The 19,404-nt window shown below is 37.0% G+C and overlaps 1 protein-coding gene across 3 annotated transcripts in view; it reads left to right on the forward strand.

Annotated features, from left to right (window-relative positions):
• The window catches only part of OXR1 (oxidation resistance 1), a 463,267-nt gene that overhangs the window by 217,088 nt on the left and 226,775 nt on the right, over positions 1 to 19,404 (forward strand). For all 3 annotated transcript variants that reach the window (XM_025393718.1, XM_025393720.1, XM_025393717.1), the window contains one exon: positions 11,375 to 11,571. In XM_025393718.1, the coding sequence (XP_025249503.1) occupies positions 11,375 to 11,571 (197 nt within the window). The remainder of the gene's footprint in view (positions 1 to 11,374; positions 11,572 to 19,404) is intronic.

Genomic DNA, 19,404 nt, shown 5'->3' on the forward strand with positions numbered 1-19,404 from the left:
TGGGTGAATGCTGGTAGGAATAAGTGAGCAGGGAGGGAGTGAACGGGATAAGAGAGATCACCTCGGAGTAAAGCCTTGAAAAGAGAGTGTAGAGGAAGTTTTTGTCCCTTCCCTGCATCCCTTCCTTTGTGCATAAAATAGGAATATTCTTCTTTTCTGAAGGATTTCAAAGAGAATGTTGGCTTTTCTTTCATTCTCCCTAACTCTTGCCTCCCCAAAGGAAGAAGAGTGACTTCTGAGGCTGTGAAAAGGAACGACTCTGGCTGCATGACCCAGCCTCCTCTGACTTCTCCCTTTGGGACCTGATGACCCTCGGCATGTCCATCTTAACTCCTGCTGCCCCTGGGGCAATCTCACTGGGACACTGCTTCTCCAAGTGCCAGCTTGGGGTGGGGTCCTTGCCCCCTGTATCTATTTCTCAGTTAGTTCAGGACTTATAGAGGGAAGAGAGTGGTTAGAACATTAAAACCCTTAGTGTAAAGAGAGGATGCAATTAGGTTTAGAAAACATGTGGAGATATTGGCTTCGGCAAGAAGAGGATCATGTCCTCTTCTGTAATAGAAAGAAAAGTTTTAAAGTAATGGGGAAAGATAATGTTTATAGAGTCGCTGCTGAGAAGAAGAAAAGTGATTGCTGTAATGTAATTTTTAAGATTTTATGATTTTTTTTTTCTGAATAAAGTCTGAAATCCAACTTGGTTGTATTGGGAGCACTACATAGCTTTCATGTGTGAAGACACTATCGTCTAAGCAGAAGAAAACTAGAACAGATACACCCATTGATTCTCAAACTCAGGAAGAAGACATGGCATGCCCTGTCTAGGGTAGCTAATCCAAATTTAGATAGGGCAGTTTTCAAAAGAAATCATTTCAATCAACATTGTAATCAGTAATGCAACTGTACATTTTTTAAAAAAACCACAAAATGTCATTTTTATTTAAAACGTTTATAATGACTTAAGAATGTTTTATATTCATCAATAGGATGATTTAGTTTGAAGAAGTCAAGAAACAATGGGTTACCTAGAGTGTTTTCCATCCAATTCCTGAATTAAAATGTAGCTAAGAAACATATTTTCTATATCTTCTTTTCCTGTCTTTTGTGTCTTCTTTTTGGGAAATTTAAGATGGTAGATTGTTGGACTACATTGTCATTTTAACTATAAACCACTGGGCTTTGGCCCAGATTATTATTACCTGCAGAAGCTATCTTGATTAAGTTTGGAGTTGCCTTATGTTGTGCATAAGCAAAACTACATTTTAATCAGCTTGTCCATATGCTTTATAGAGATAGTTTGTAATAGGCCTTGTTAAAAATAGGTTTCTTTAATCAGCAATGTTGGATAAAAGCCTAAAGTCTTAAAATAGTCTTATTTATTCTGATTCCTTCTTCCTAAAATGAATAAACAGAATGAAATCGATGTGGCAATAGCGTGTTACAAATCACTCCATCAAAGGTAATGAAATTAAATTTCATCTCTGCAAGTTACTGCAAAAGACTGTTTAATATTTACAAGAATTTGACTTCCAAATCCTTCAAGCCCTAATCTTTGGATTTACATAATATGTTCCTACTTTCAGCCTTTTCCAGTTGAAAGACTTTGAAGTTCCAAGGCAAAAACTGAAATTGGAAATTTGTGTAATTCCAAAGTGAACGCTTGTGATATAGTGACATAATCAGAAAGTACATAGGGTAAAACCCATACACATTTTGCTGCTATTAACTCAGTATTTGAAACTTTATAGTAGAAAGGTGATATGCAGAATTCTTAAAGATTGCTCCAAGAACACATGCTACATATTTCTAATCAATAACATTAAAATATCTTATTACTAGGTTGTTGAAAGCACTAGATCCTGGACTTAAATCTAGATCTTTGATTTTAGAGCCCTTGCCCTGTTTTGTCCACCAGGGCACTATGGAAAATGTTTGCATAATGATATCAATTTATCAAAACTGTGGAGTGTTTATTTAGAAATTATAAAATGACTTAGTGAATAAAAAATTGAGGTATTATTTGGATTTATCATACTATTAATGGTGGAGAAGAAACTCCTTCTTGTATCTAAGCTCCAACAAATATATATATATATATTTTTTTTCTTTAATCAGAGTCTTGCTCTGTCGCCCAGGCTGGAGTGCAGTGGCGAGATCTCAGCTCACCGCAGCCTCCGCCTCCTGGATTCAAGCAATTCTCCTTCCTGAGTAGCTGGGACTACAGGTGCACATCACCACGCCCGGCTAATTTTTATATTTTTAGTAGAGATGGGATTTTACCATGTTGGCCATGCTGGTCGTGAACTCCTGACCTCAAGTGATCTGCCCGCCTCAGCCTCCCAAAGTGCTGGAATTACAGGTGTAAGCCACTGCACCCGGACCCAACACATATTCTTAAAATGGGATAGGAAGGAGGCTGTTATGTGGATGCATTAATTTAATCATTATATCTGCTATCACATATCACAACTCTTTTTTTAGTTTATTTTCATAGGTTTTTAAATGTAGACTTGCTTGCTTTCTTGTGGTTTTTTCCCCCGTAATGAAACCATTGATTCATTCAACAATTTATTTCCTAAGTGCCTACTCTATGACTAGCTCTATGCTAAATGCTAGGAATGAAATGATGAACAGACTAGAATTTCCATGAATGTAGTAATTAAGTTGATCTGGTGGTTTTCACTTCTAATAGAAAATGCTTCTCTCATATTACTTCTTTCTCTGAGCTGATGCAAGAATTGAAATATAAATAAACCAGCTGGCAAACTTAGAGGATTTAGATGTCCTTTTCATTAAAGGTCAGTAAGAAATGCTAACTTTTATGTTAGGGTTTATTAAACTCTGAAGAGGCAGAATTAGTTTGGGGTTTAATTTCTAGTATTCATAGCATAAAATTAGGTATAATAGCAGTGAATCTATGTATGCTTCTATATAATTATTATTATTTATACTGGCCTAGCCCTCCACAGTGTTAATTTCAACTGCATTTAATGAGAGAATTTCTTGTTTTTGCTAGAATTTCTAGCAAACCATTTCTGCATGTCTTTGCACCTGCGGCTTAATTCTTAAATTTTCTGTTCTATGAATTTCCAAGATAGGAAACCTTAAATTTCTTAGAATGAATACAGGGTTAGAAATACATCTTGTTATAACAAACTATCTAGTTTCAGCATCCCATTAACTGTTCCAACACCAATTTGAATTCCCAAGGGATACTTCTGTTGAAGTATTTTTGCTTTGGTTTGCAATTGTAAAAGTAAATTGTGTAATTCCCGATTCCACATTAATGAGACTTTCTGTCTTAATCTTCCTCTTTAAGGGCACAAAGAATAGTATGGCCACTGCAATTACTGAGTGGGCTAGAATTGGAATATTCTATACCCCCAAGGAATTGTTTTCTTCTTTTGAAGCATAAGTCTCCAATCTGTCATTTCTTCTGTGGTTGAGTTTCTGAATATGCTTGGGTTTTGCTGATTTTATGGTTTGTTTTTAGCTGCTGATTTCTAGTCAGACTCTATAGGAGGGGTAACAAAAACCCTTAATTTTGCAATGTGAAAATTCTTTATGCATTTGCTCCCCAAAGCTTATTTTTGAGTAACTTGAGACTTTTGCAGCAGCCACAGTATCCAACTTGGAAAACCTGCATTCTCAGCAGCTTTCCTACTTTAAATAATATTCTTACATTAGCTCTTTTAGGAAGCAAAGAGACAGCTTCCCTAACAGTAACAAGATGTGCAAACCACAGATGGTCTTCTTGCTGGAAATTACTGGAAAGGACTACAAGTGTTGGGCCTTTGGGGCACAGTCATTCGCATACCTTCATACACCCCCCACACACACACACTCTTTCTCTCTCACACACACACAGACACACCACACACACACACTTGTGTGAACATACAACAAATGAATAGGGCAAAGTGATAATGTGTATAGCTACTACTAGCATATAGATTTCTGTGGAATTTTATACACTGCTGTAATAGAAATGAACACATTTTATGTTTACAATAGCTTTCTTAGGTACAGCAGGCAGATATAGCATGAATACCACTGTTAAAGATAAGACTTAGATAGTCCAGGTCCTTGCCCAAGTGTAAGAGCTGAAGTTTATCTCTGCCTCCTAATTCCAGAGTGTAGCCTTTGGTTCAGAATGCCCTGGTTGTATTTCAGCTTTTCTAATTTCTGTTCCATTACTTTCTTTAAGCCTCGGTTGTTACCTCTACCAATAGGACATATGCTACCTACCTCATAAGCTTGTTGTGACCAATGAATGAAATATTGCATGTATAACATGTGGCCTCGTACCTGATACATTATAAATGCTCAATGAATGTTCATGTTTGTTTTTTTAAAGCAAACATTTATACAATACTTATGCCAAATCTAAGTACTTTTTCAAATATTAGTCTAATCTTCATGTCAATTTTATGACAGATATTGTTAATATTCCCATTTTACAGATGAGAAAATGGAGGCAAGGAAATGTTAAGAAAATTGCCCAGTTGCCCAAGGTCACACAGTTAGTAAATGCCACATTATGGAATCAGTTCAGATAATCCAGTCCCCATGTCCATAGTCTTAAATGCCATTCTGTTATTCTCAAGGTACACAGTGGAATATATGGAAATGTGACTTTTATATGCTAAATTTATACTGCTTTAAATTCCTAAGGCCTAGGGAATATTCCCATATGCTATAGTGGGTTTTCTCAACTGTTGCTACTATTACCACCAATATCTTAGGACTATAGTAAATGGATAGTAGAAGATCTGGTTTTTTTGTTTTTTTGTTTTTTTTTTCCCAGACAACTACAGAACTCAGGAACATATCCAACTAGTTATAATCCAGGCACAATTTGAATTCCACTTGATGGGAGAGGTGATTCCAGTGAAGAACTCAATTAAATAAAAACATATTTTTCTTATGCATTTCAGTCATATCATGATGTCGTTTAGGCTCAAGATAGAGTTGTATCATGCAGTATTTAGACAGGATTACAAAACTATTAAGAGATGCAGAGCATGATAGATGTAGAAAGATGAAAAGCATTCCTTGGTTATGACGTGAGGGGATGATGATAGAAGGGTGGAGATAGTAGGAAAGTGAAAACCCCACAGATGTGAGAGGAAAAGGGAAGATAATACAAAAACAGTATGACAAGTGATAAATAATGGTTTATAAGGGTTAAAAGTGAAGAAGCTTGAAGAAAGATTCTCCACAACGAAAGCTATTGAAATAGAGAATTGACCCAGATATTGAGAGAAACCCTCCACAGTGAGCAGTGTAAAGCCACATTCAGTCACTGTTGCCCTAAGCCCTGGGCTTTGGGATGTATGTTCATTCATTTAAGCCAAAAAGTGCATTTATCCTACTCAAAAAGTGATTTAGAAAATGAGTGTTAGATTTCCTATGCTTCTAGTAAAATAGAAATAAATTATGCAAGAGTAAAATATAGCTAATTACTATAAGAATCATTCCATTAAAATTGATGAGTTTTGGATATTTTCTGCCAGTTTTTTTTTTTTTCACTAGTTTCTGTGACTTCGGATTTCATTATCAACCTACCAGGCCTTTCCTGCTCCTTGGAGAACTGGTTGAAATGGTATTGAACCCTATTTTTATAGAGTAGGAAAGTCAAGAGCCCTCCTCAAATTGCATTGCCACTTCTTGTCCTTATTTCTTCATGATTCTCTGGTCTCCATCTATGCTCCTGAGTTTGCTGTCTTAGGTCAAATATGCGAGGAGTATGTATATACACACACACACACACATATATATATACACACATATATATATACACACGTATATATACACACGTATATATATACACACATACATACACACACACACACACAGGTGATTTATCCGATGGGTTTAGTTATTTTCTGAAAGATTTGGGGACTGTCACGAAAGAAATATCACATTGCATACCACATAAGGAACTCGTATTCAGTTAGTTCTCTTGTTATCCTTCACTCTTGCCTCAAAACCCACACTCCAGAATGAGTCAAGCCTCCTTCAAAATGTAGTGCAGTCCCTGCAGGCTCAGTGTTTTATCGAAAGTGGTACAGGAGGAAAGGAGCCTGAGAAGTGGATATAATTTCCTCAGCATCCCTGGGAATTGTGCAGAAAACAGTTATAGCATCTTACATACTCTTACAAAATGATTGGAACTTGCATTTATAGAGAGCTTCCTGTGTAGATGCTATGCTAGGCACTTTCACATATGGTGTTTATTGATTCTTAGAACCTTTCAGGTATATTTTATACCCATTTTATAGATGAGGAGAGTGAGTCTCAGAAAAGCACCCAACATTGTTACTATGCTGAAGGAAGGCATTGGAATACATGTGCGGAGGAATAGGATAGTTCTTTTCCTCTCAAAAGCAGAGGGACAAGAAAAAGCGAAAGCTAAGACAAACCAGACCATCTGCTTATAGGGGCCATGCCAAGAAAGATGGCTTCTTTTCCTTATTTCCTAGTCTTTGTCTAAGGCGTCAGCACCCATTTTCCTTTGGGAATACAAAGCACATTCAACAAAGAATCTCTCAGTACCTATTAAGAGCTTATTTTTGTCTTCATTTTAATGTTTCATTTATTATCAAATAGGGTACTTTATCTCATGCAGCACACCTACATATTCCATTATGCCATATTTACATTTGTTTAACGCATTTAATTAAGAACCTTGTTAAAAATTTAACAAGACTTCCCCTTTCATGAAATTTGGAAATTGAAGGTAGCATTTAACAGGTTTCCTTGTCAACCACAATACTTATTTTAGAATTGTTAGCCAGTTATTCAGTTACCCACACAGTTCTGCTTTCTAAGAACGTGAAAATGGAAGTCTCATCTTATGCAAGCCAGAAAACCTACTAGCAGTGTTCTAAACTTAGAACAAAAACGTGATGCCCTTCAAATCTTGGTTGGGAAGAGTGTTTGGTGAGGAGGGGGAGAAAGAAGAAGGGGAATAACAGTGTCATTTTCTGTTTGTCTCTGGCCGTCTGGAGTTCAGTGCCATGTCCTTTGCTCATTCTAAGGAGAATATAAAAAGGGCAATGAGATGCTTACATATTTTGTAGTGTCGGTAGAACATCATCAATTATAGTATCTATCCCTTTATCAAATACAAGCTATCCTATAAGCCAATATGAGACTTTAGATCAATTCTAAAATGGGCCAATGTAAAATATAAACAGTTTCTGGTGATAAAATAATCTGCTATGTGAATTGAAAGTAAAACGTATTTATAAAATGTAAATAATTGTTAATAATGATAATAATTATTGCTCAGAACTAAAGAGCAACTGGCTTTTTGTATAATTTAACACCTTTCCTCTAAATCTCTACTTCTCTGAAACTGCCTTCCCCCAAAATAACTTGCTTTATATTGAAACTCAAATTTAATTTTAAAATAAAATTTATAGGATCAACTATAGAATATTGACATTTTGTATGTCAGAAATGGTTGAATATTAGTGATTTCCTAGGGTTCAACATAATACTGTGAGTGCGGTCTAAGTCGTGGTGTGTATAAGTGTGCTCTCCTGAAAAGCCATGCTAGTCCAAATAAACCTTGTTGCCTTGGTGATCTACGGCTTATTTATCTTCTTTTTTATGAATTGAAAAATAAAAATTATATACATTTATAGTGTGCAAAATGATGTTTTGAAATATGTATATGCTGTGCAATGGCTTAATCTAATTAGCATATGCATCACCTCACATATTTATTTTTTGTTGTGACAATGCTTAAAACTTATTCTCAGAAATTTTCAAAATACAATACATGGGTATTTACTATGGTCACCCATGTTGTATAGTAGATCTCTTGAATTTATTTCTCCTGATAAAATTTTATATCCTTTGATCAACATTGTACTCATCTAAACTCCTTATACCCTTCTACTCTGCTTCTGAGTTGAACTATTTTAGATTCCATATAAGTCTCATCGTGTGGTATTTGTCTTTCTGTGCCTGGCTTATTTCATTTAACGTGTTCCAGGTTCATTCATGTTGCAAATGACAGGATATTTTTTCAAGTTCAGTAGTATTCCATTGTGTATACATGCAACTTATTTCTTAAACTGTTTTTTTTTTAAAATTAATCTTAATGCCTTCTTAGGTACATATAGTACTTCTGTAGCTTTTAACTCTAGTCTACAAACACCTAAGATAAGAATGGTGTTATTGGGAAGAACAAGGCATTAGGAAAAAGTAGATAAATCTATACAGTGTAAATCCATGTTTCCTCAAGTATATAATGCCACAGGTGATTTTTGGTTACTACTCCTTGAAGGATTCCATTCAGCTTGCTTAACTGTGAGATACAGCTTTCACCCCAATTTCCACAAAGCAGCTCAGAGCGGTTCTTTTACCATGTGATGACTCCTTTGCTCAAATCCTCTCTTGGCCTCATTTAACAATCTTGAAGCTCTATATGATCTGGCCTCACTCCCCTGCCCCCAGCACCATCTTGTTTGACTTCATCTCCAGCTTCTCACCCCCTCTTTTTCTCTGTTCCAGCCATCGTGGCCTCCCTGCTCCACTGATATAACATACAAGTCTATTTCCTGAACTGCTGCTCCTTCATAACTGCTCCCTCAGTTATGATCATGGCTTCTTCCTTCAATCTCTTCTCAAAAGTCCAATGGTCCATGAGTCCTACTTGGCTCTCCCATACATAGCAGTACAAATGCATACCTTCATTCCCTATGTCTTTTACTGTGCTTGATTTTAAAAATCCACTGCATTTTTTTGCCACCTAATTTGTTATATATTGGCTTGTTTACTTATCACCTGTCTCCCTCCATAAGAATAAGGGCTCCAGGATGGCAGTTGTTTTGCCTGTGTTGTTCACTGTGTATCCCTGGTGCCCAGAACAGTATGGGGTGGTGAGTAGCCATTCCAGGAATGAATGAACTGTTCATTTCAGCTCATGAGAAGTAGGGTGCTGGATAGGGAGTACAGTCATTACCAGTGGGAAAAAAAAAGGGTTATTCATTAAATGTCACTCTACTCTGTCAGTTTTTAGGAGGCTGGAATGAAAAGTGCTTCAGTCTATTTTTATTGTCACCTTTTTGAGGCAAGTAGCCATGGGCACCATATATAATCTTCATTGTAAATGAATACAGTAGTACCTCCTTATCCACAGTTTTGTTTTCTGCAGTTTCAGTTACCTGCAATACAGTACGATATGATATTTTAAGAGAGAGAAAGAGAGAGACCTCATTCATGTAACTTTTATTACAGTATATTGTTATAGTTGTTCTGTGTTATTGTTAATCCCTTACTGTGCCTAATTTATAAATTAAACTTTATCATAGTTATGCATGTATTGAAAAAAACATGGTGTGTACTGTATAGGGCTTGTTACTATCTGTGGTTTCAAGCATCTACTGGAAGTTTTGAAATATATTCCCTGCAGTTAAGAAGCGATTACCACAAGGTAAAAGTCAATTTCTCATGAAAATGTTTTATTGAAGTATAACATATACCCAGAAAAATCCAAAAATCATAGATGGTTAAATGTTCACAAAGTAAATACATCCTGGTACCCAATGTCCAGATCAGGAAACAAAACATTACCAGAATCCCATAAACCCCTTCATGTTGTCATCAATGTAATAACTCCCCAATGTTTAGCCTACCATTTTAATATCATAGATAGTACTGTGTTTGGACTTAATACACATAGAGTCATAGGGCATGTACTCTTTCTGGATTCTTTGCTCAAAACTATCTTTATGAAAATCATTCATGTTGCTGCTAATAGTCATAGTTCATGCATTTCCATTGCTGTATAAAATTCTATGCTACTGTTGATAGACATTTGAGATTTTTTTCAATTTTTGTGTATTACAAATCACGCCGAGATGAACATCCTTGAATGTATCTTTTGGTTAACACATAAAAATGCATGCCTTGAACTTCATTAGGTATTGCCAGACATTTTTCCAAAGTGGACTTACCAATGTGCACCATCACCAGCAGGGCAGCAGAATTCCAATCACTTCTCATCACTGCACTTTGTATCGTGTCTTTTACATTTTAGCCACTGTGGTGGGTGTGGTATGAGTGCAATGTAGTTATAATTTGTATTCCTCAGGACTAGTGCTGTGGAACACTTTAAAATATATTTGTTGCCAATTTGAGTTACGTGAATCTATTTTCATGGATATTAAGATAATATAGGTCATATATGGATAAGGTAGAAATCATATAGGTCATAATTTAATGACTAAACTTTAGTAAATATTGCTTTCATTAATGACTCTTTTACTAATTGATAGATTGTATTCCCTTTACAAAGCTTTTGCTGTGGAAAATTCAGTTCAATAGACGCTAATTGTGGGTTAAGTATGAATAACCCTCCATGCTGAATGGTGTGAGGCTACCAAGGTCCACATCATGGGAAGCTTCTCAGATGTTACGTTGAAGCTATGTCTAACAAGCATGAACAGGGTCTGCAAGTAAGGCAGAAAAGGGAAGCCAATGTACTAGAAAAACCTAAATAAAATTTGAAGGTGCGAAGAAGTATGAAACTTTTAGGAAATTGCAAGGGTTCAGGTGTGGTTATCAGAAATAATAAAGAAAATTGCCACCATCTTGTTTAGAGGGAATGAAGACTTGAAGAATGACACTTAACATTAGCCTCCAGAAGTATCAAGGGCCAATAGTAAATTGGACTTAGGGTTTAATTCCATTAGTTGTGTAGCTTGAAATGTTTGAAGTTAACTCAGCATCATTTACAATGATTTTTATGCCAAATGAAATATGCATGAGCAGGGAAATATTTCCTGGATAGCTTTTTGCTTTCTGTGTTAGGCCTTATGTCAGCTGTCTAAAATGTAGAAGTGAGCAACACATTTATTGTTATTGAGAATGCATAGTAAAATAACATGAATTCTATCATTTTTACAGCTGAGATGCTGTTATAGATTAAGCAGAAAAACCCTGGCAGCCTCTGGTTAAAAAATGATTTTATTATTCTTTTTGGAGTTAACATTTATTTTTAACTAATGTTTCACTGTAGTATTAAAAAAATTCCTTTCAGAACTAAATACTATAGTCAAATCCATTATTTTTGACACTATATTTTAATTGGTTATTAGAAAAATTAACAGTTCTTTATCACATTATATTTTAATGAAATCTTTCAAAATGATTAGGCAGAAGATATTTTTCCTTCTAGTTTCAAAAATATTTGTAGAATTTTTCTTAAAATACTGTAGGGAATGTCTGTCATTTCTGAATAGATGTGGTTCTATCTCAAGGCTAAATATAACTCAATTGTTGAAAAAAATGTGATACACATGGAACATATGTGTATATAGAATCGGGATTCACAGCATGTGGTCTTCTTTACTTGTAGGCTGAAGAAAAAGTCCCAGTCGGTGGATATTAATGCTCCGGGGTTCAACCCTTTGGCTGGTGCAGGAAAGCAAACACCACAAGCCAGTAAGCCCCCTGCACCCAAGACCCCCATCATTGAAGAAGAGCAGAACAATGCAGCAAATACTCAGAAGCATCCTTCCAGAAGGAGCGAACTGAAGAGATTCTACACAATTGGTGAGCACCAGACGTTTTACACGAGTGAATAGATGAAATCTACCTAAATGGCATTGAGAATTTCTGGGTCTGTTTAGTTCAATGGCTCCTTGTTATAAAACATGTAAATCTTTCTGATGGTGTATTTGGACATTTTCTTATGTGGTCTGAACATAAAGATGGAAAACTACTGAAAAACTTTCAGCAAAGTTAAATAAAACAGGCTTGAGGACCTTCTATATCCTAACCTAAGGGAAGTAAATATACATATACATACACATGTACTACATATGTGTAGAAAAACCTTCTTAGGTTTTTCAGTTTTTAACTTTGTGTGCTACTATTTTCATTTCAGTCATTGTTCAGCCAGTGCCTTTCTTGTTTTTTGGTTTTTGTTTTATTTCATTTTCCCTTCAGGCTCTCAGGTCTCTGAACCTGTTCTGTCGGGTTGTTAAGACTGTGGTTGATGTCAGCCTGTAACTAACAAAGCCAGTAAGAAAGTAAAGTTATTACATTCTGAGAGAGGACAGATTACATTGTGGGTCTATTTTGACCTTTCACCTTGCTTTACTTTGGAAAAACTGAATGGCATCCAGGTCCTTCATAGGGAAGAGTAATAGGATATGGCTTGGGTTTTGCAGGCATTACATTATTTCCCCCCAGATATAATAATATCCTGTAATTTTGTACTTTAACATTTAATCAGAGAGTTGTAGGCAATCAGTCCAAACAAATCAAATTACCAACTTTTGTGTACCATATTAGCCCAGCATGTCTTTGGCCTTGCTTTGTAATGAACAATAGCAGCTTTTAGTGTCTTAAATCTATCTGAGACAAAAGTTACTAAACATCTAATACATGACAAAAAATGATGAGTAGGGGAGACAAATCCACCCAAAAAGAGAATGGCTGCTTTGGCCTTGCTTATTACTTCAATTTGGAGAGATTCGGTCACATCCAAAAGCGGTAATAGTAGAGACTGTGGCTTAATGGGTTAACCAGTGTTACATCAAAGAGGGCCTGTTTTCTTCAAAATTAACCATCCTCACCACCCCAATATGAGAATGTTTATTTTAAGATTATTTAAATCTTTTTCTTTGATATTTTAGTAGCCATTCCTAGAAATGATCATCAGGAGACCAGATTTCTAGTTCTAATTCCTATACCAATTTCCTGTGTGACTTTGTCAAGTCATTTTCCAATGTCTTTGGGTTAAATTCCTTCCTTCAAGCTGAAGAAATGCCTCCATGTAGGGCTAGCCTTATTTCAGAATTTGGCTGCTAAAACCATGCTTTCTCTTCCCACCATTTTATGTCCTCTTCTTATATATTCATTCTCAGGCTTCCTTTTTCCAGTCGGTCAAGTCTCATTTTCTGAAAGGCAGCAAGCATGGTGTCAGTGAGATTGTCCATAGTCAGGTAATGAGAATTAATAAAAGTGTAGACAAGCACATATTTCTATTTTTAAAACTTATGCTAGCACAGTTCTTCAAATCAATTGACTAGAAAAGCTCACAAAGTCTATATAACTCTGTCCAATTACCAATATCCTCTTCTCCTCTGCAACATGTGTGTCGCCTTCTATTGCTTTTCTAATTGGCTAAAAAGACATGGTTAGTATTTTTTCCTTCAGCAAATAAAGCTTATCCTACAAACTCAATGGTCCTTAAAAATTAGAAAAAAAAAAAAGGAGAGATACTAACTAACTTTGCCACCATGAATAATGGGCTAAGTCTAGAAAATAGAAGTCTCAAAAGGGGTGGATTGCAGAAAGATGAACAATGAGTTATTTTAAATAATACTACCACTTGTGAATTCTTCTCTATTGAATTGGTAACAGTTTGCTTCATAATCAATGTGAGTGGCATGTCTATTGTGTTAAAAGAGACCTCTGAACTGTTAAATATACTCTATATAACCCTTTTAGTAATTTGGACCTGGAAACATTACCTTCAAGGCTGACATACTAGCAACCATGTAATCACCTGTATTGAAAGTTCCCTTTACAAAACAAATGTACTTCAATGTCTCTTAGTAAAAGTATTAGTAATAAACAATAAAAATTTTCACTTTTTGATAATTTCATATACCAGGGGAAATTTAAGCTCCTGGGTTCTATCCTCAATTCACCCTCACAACAGCTCAGACGGGTAGGTGTTACACCCTATTTTTATAGATGAGGATACAGCCATAGATCATTTAAAGATGGGGTCATGAGCTGTAGATAGCAGGCTCTGCAAATTAAATCTACCTTCTCTTGTGGCCTGTCAGAATCAGGCTTTCTCTGACTCTCAAAGTTGCCATCCCCTCTGTGCAACAATAAGCTGTAGTGCTGTTGTTGTTGTTGTTGTTGTTGTTGTCGTCGTTGTTTGAGACGGAGTCTCCCTCAGTCGCCCAGGCTGGAGTTCAGTGGCGCGATCTCGGCTTACTGCAACCTCCCCCTCCCGGTTTCAAGCGATTCTCCTTCCTCAGCCTCCTGAGTAGCTGGGACTACAGGCGCCCGCCATCACGCCCTGCTATTTTTTTTTTTTTTTGTATTTTTAGTAGAAACAGGGTTTCACTGCGTTAGCCAAGATGGTCTTGATCTCCTGACCTCTTGATCTGCCCGCCTCGGCCTCCCAAAGTGCTGGGATTACAGGCGTGAGCCACCACGCCCGGCCAGCTGGAGGAGATTTTATGGATAATATAGTGGAGTGATATTTTTACCACAAGTCCCAGAGAATCTCACTGAAGGAAGCCTTGCCAACGAACCCGTCTACAAACCGATATGCTCATTCATTGAAAGATGCCTTTCAATATCTGTTTCGAGTTTACACTCCTGGAAAACTCTAGGAGCCCTCTTGTGGCCAAGTAAAGTACATTTAAATTTAGCAATGAAGTTTTATACTATAGTTACTACAGACATTCAAGCAATAATTTTAGGGCTTAAAGGATTTTCAAATAAAAAATAATAACTAGAAACATGTTGCAGCCATTGAAGTGTCTTTTAGTGGCTGCAGTGGCTTTTCTAGAATTATTTTCTTAGAAGTACAGTTATTCTTTAGTATTCAGGGAGTAGAGGGGATTGGTTCCAGAACCCTCACAGATACCAGAAATCTGCAATGCCCAAGTTCCTGATATAAAATGGCATAGGATATGCATATAACCTATGCATATCCATCTGTATACTGGAAATCATCTTTAGGTTACTTATAATGTCTAATACAATGTAAAAGTTATATAAATAGTTGTTATACTGTATTTGTAGTCAGTATTGTTTTATATTGTGTTGTTACTGTTCATTGTTTTTGCTCTGGAATAGTTTGAATCAGTGGTTAGTGGAGTCCATAGATACAGAGCCTACAGATATGGAGGGATGGCTGTATAATAAAATTCCATTGATTTAGGATAAGTAGGGGAAAGCTAGTCACTATTGATGTGAAATAAATGAATCTTCAGATAAAAGGAAAGTAATCACCATGTCAGACTGTGGTTCAGGAAAGAGTATCTTCTGCCCTGCTTCCATCACTAACTGTGTAATCTGGCACAAGTTATTTACCATCATTTGACCTTAATTTTTACGTGTGTACAATGAAAGAGATAAACCAAATCATGTCTTTCAGAGTTGTTTTTCATCTTACTCTCTTTTTATTATCACAGCTGACCATAGAAAGTACTGTACAAGTGTTCTATTGCCATGAAACAAACTACCACAACGTTAGCAGTTTAAAATAACACCGATTTATGAACTCCCTGTTCTCTAGGTCAGTCCACACGGTGTGACTGGGTTCTCTGCTCAGGCTGTCTCAAGGATAAAGTCAAGGTACTAGCTGGGCTGTGTTTTCATCTGGAGTTTCAACCAGGGGAAAAAATTGCTTCTAAGCTCATTCTTATTGTTGGCAGAATTCAGTCCCTTGCAGTTGTAGGGCTGAGCTACCCATTTCCTTGCTGGCTGTCAACCAGGGACCACTCTCAGCTCCTAGGGGCTGCTTGCTTTTCTTGTCATGTGGCCCCCTCCACCTTCAAGCAAAGAACTTCACATCAGATCTCTTTCATTCGGATTCTCTGTCTCAACCAACCAAGAATATTCTCTGCTCTTAAAGAATTCATGTTATTGAGTCAGGATCACCCAGATTTTCTGTCTTAAGGTCCACACAACCTAATCGCGGGAATAAAGTCCGTCCTAAATTCCAGACCCCGGAGTTATGCAGACGTGTACACCAGAGGGGTGGGAGATCTTGGTGATCATTTTAGAATTCTGCCTACCGCATTTTACAACACCGCCTGATATACACACATGCAAATACCAATATATCGCAGATGAAATTGCTTAAAAGCATTTCTATTACTATCTATTTTGATTACTTATAGAACAGAATATTCTATAGAATATGAAATAGAATGGAACATTCTATTTCATTTTTTAAATACAGTCTCAACTCACTAAATTTATTTCATAGTCCATTAATGGGCTATGACCTGAAGTTTGAAAAATCACTGGACTTGATATTTGAAATCCTTCAGATACTTAAACTTCTATTATTCTTTTAAAAATAGAATTGTTAATTAGAGCTAGAATAAAAAACATTAACTTAGTGGAGTAGCACTAATAGGTAAATAGAAGAAAATGGAGTGGAATTTTTTACTACTCCAATTATTGTTTGTGTTAGATAAAACCATTTGAGTTTGACAGGGTGCATAAGAAACATATCCTTCAAAACCACAGCCCCTACTTAAAGATAGATAATGAAGCCAAATAGTAGACTCAGATATTTGTGATAATCATTTTATTTCACTACCCTTAATTCAAAGAACTACATATAAGGACTTCTGAAAAATATTGTAAATTAAGCATGGAGGTAGTAAAGAAAACTGTGCACACAGGAGCCAAGCATGTACCATTGCTCCCTAAGGCATACGGTTCTATGTGATATTGATTCCTCACTTCAGGGAACTGGAGCTGGAATTCACATATCTCGGTCCAGCTTCTGCAACTATTAGTAAAAGCTCCTGATGTCTTTCTATACGGAGGATTTTCGCTGGACAGTTAGGAAATAGGACCACTCTTGAATGAATATCCCCACAACGGGAATCATTCAGTGAAACACCGAACACTGATTAGTCCCTGATCAATCCCTGCTGTGTGAAGGCCTCATGGAAGATGCTGCTCAGAATAGAAAGAAAAATGAAACAGAGAGCCCTGCTTTCAAGGCAGCCATCCTATGTGTTGGGAAAGAGCGTGCCTGGTTGAAATGAGCACACTGGTAAGCAAAATAGACAACACAGAATGCCCTAAATGCCATGGACGTGGGGGAGAGGGTGGTGTGTAAGGAATGAGGGAGGGGGCAGCAGGAGCCAAGAGAGAGTCAGAGTGCCCTGGAATCCACAAAAGGAGAAATCTCCTCAGATTGTGTAGATGCTGGGAGGCCCTTTATGAGCTCCATAGAGCAAGACACCCTCAGCACTCTCCTCTGTTTTTGTGTATGAGCTCCCCCGGCATCTGCACTTCCCTGTGCCTCCTGTTTTCTTATGTTGGCATGTCTGTCTCCGTACTGCTTTTCAGTTCTTAGGAGGAGGGAATAGTGCCTGCAATCTCATTAATCCCAGCATTTAGTGCAGTGTGAGGCACACAGTTAAGTGCCAAATAACTGTGGAGGGCAGAGGGGATAGTTAGAAAGGGTTATGAATCTTGTCCTTTGAAGTGGAGGAGGAGAGGATGGAATCTACTCAGAATTCAGTTGGAGGACGAACTTAACATTTACTGTGTGCCAGGATCTTTAAGCAGTTTTTACACATTACCTCACTATACAAAGCTCAGTGACACAGGGTTATGACCTCACTTTCATGAAAATCAGAAGTCCAGAGAGGTTAGGAGATTTGTCTAAGGTCACAGCTTCCCCAAATAGCCTAGATAGGATCCAGACCCAGTTTAATGTAATTGCAGAGCAAAGGCTCTTAAACACCACAACATGCTATCTGTTTATCCTCCACTGTAAGTATACAGCTAAAAGATTCTTCTATCTATAGGCCATTAGAGAAGGATTGGAATACCTGGTGTAGAAAACAATGAGTAAGATAACTACAACCGTTATGTTTATTTTTTTAAAGTCCTCTTTTATGACTTATGCCACGTAAATGCTCTCTGCAACTTAGTAGAGAAGCCAGAAAAGCTTTCAGTTTAGCTTTTCCTCAGCAGGGCTCCTGAATAGGGGGTCCCATAGGGGGGCTCCTTGGCTAACAGGTGTTTGAATAATACCTCTGGAACTTTCCTTCAGTTGAAATCTCTCCCTCTCAGGTTCTCACCTTGTCATGGGAATTGACAGTCTATTTGTCCCTTTTAATCTTGTTTGTCTTCATGGATCAACCTCTCCCTTTTATCCTATCTAAACTAATCTCACTGTAACACCTTCTTGTAAGACACAGTCTGTGATTAATCATCCAATGTTCTTTACCCAGCCATTTATAGTCATTTAGATTCAGATACATGAATTAAATAAATATGTATTGAATGCCTACTATGTTCCAGGCTACGTTCAAAGTCCTGTGAATAAACGATTAAACTAAACTAAGGCCAACCCTCAGGTGCTTATATTCTAGTGGGGAAGGCAGGCAATAAATATACAATCAGGTATTTAACACACTGTCAAGTAATGATACGTTTTTAAAGAAGAATGAAATAGATTGAGAGAGGTAATATGTTATGCGTGTAAAATATGTTTAAATCTTATACAATTTTTATGAACATTCTAGATGATGAATTGTCTCAGCTCTAACTGGGAAATCAATTGGCTGGATTCGATTACAGGACATTAGATACATAAATAATAGATTTTTCAGAGTTGTTTTTCACCTTCCTTGGAATCAGATTAGCTTATGAAAAGACTAATGGAATTGATATTTGCAGCATGAAGGAGAAAATGATTAAGGGGAAATTTATTGACCCTCATGCTTCCCCACATTGTTTTCAAGAGGAGGTATCCAGATGTTCATTTCTACCAATAATAAACAAGGAATGTGGATTAAGCTATAATTTAGCATATTGAAATTAAGTATCAGGGAAAATGTAACAAGTTTTAGTATATACAGAGAAGCTGGGTTTTTTTGTTTTGTTTTGTTTTGCTTTTGAGACGGAGTCTCGCTCTGTCGCCCAGGCTGGAGTGCAGTGGAGCGATCTCAGCTCACTGCAACCTCCACCTCCCGGGTTCACACCATTCTCCTGCCTCAGCCTCCCAAGTAGTTGGGACTGCAGGTGTCCGCCACCATGCCTGGCTAATGTTTTTGTGTTTTTAGTACAGACGGAGTTTCACTGTGTTAGCCAGGATGGTCTCGATCTCCTGACTTCATGATCTGCCTGCCTCAGCCTCCCAAAGTGCTGGGATTATAGGCGTGAGCCACTGCGCCCAGCCTGGTTTTTAAAAATGTATAGCTATTGTCTCTTCAGAGTGGTTTAGGATTCAACTTGCCAGAGGGAAAGAGAAAATTAGCACTCAAAGATCCTAAATTATTTTGATCAAGGCCATGAAAGCTGTGTAGTCATTCAGTGGGTGTTTATTGAGCTCCTTCTTTTGCTCAGGAAGGCAGGTGAATCAATGATGAGGAACTTGGCCTTGAGAATCTAAAGTCTAAGTTGGACCTTTGTATTCCTCCTGCTAGTTATGAGACCATAAACAAAGTAATTAGAATCTCAAATCTTAGTATCCCTCCTTATAAAAGGAAATAAAACTGTTCCTTACTGAAAGTGCTGTGGTGAGGTATAAGTGAGGTAATGTATTTAAAGTACTTACATTAGTGCCTAGAACTTGCAAGTTCTCAGTAAATATTAGTGAGCTTGTTGTGGTTGTGAATTAAGGATAGAGTATGAATGAAGCACCATGGT

The sequence above is a fragment of the Theropithecus gelada genome, chromosome 8 (assembly GCF_003255815.1).
Source record: "Theropithecus gelada isolate Dixy chromosome 8, Tgel_1.0, whole genome shotgun sequence".
Classification (NCBI taxonomy): Eukaryota; Metazoa; Chordata; class Mammalia; order Primates; family Cercopithecidae; genus Theropithecus; species Theropithecus gelada.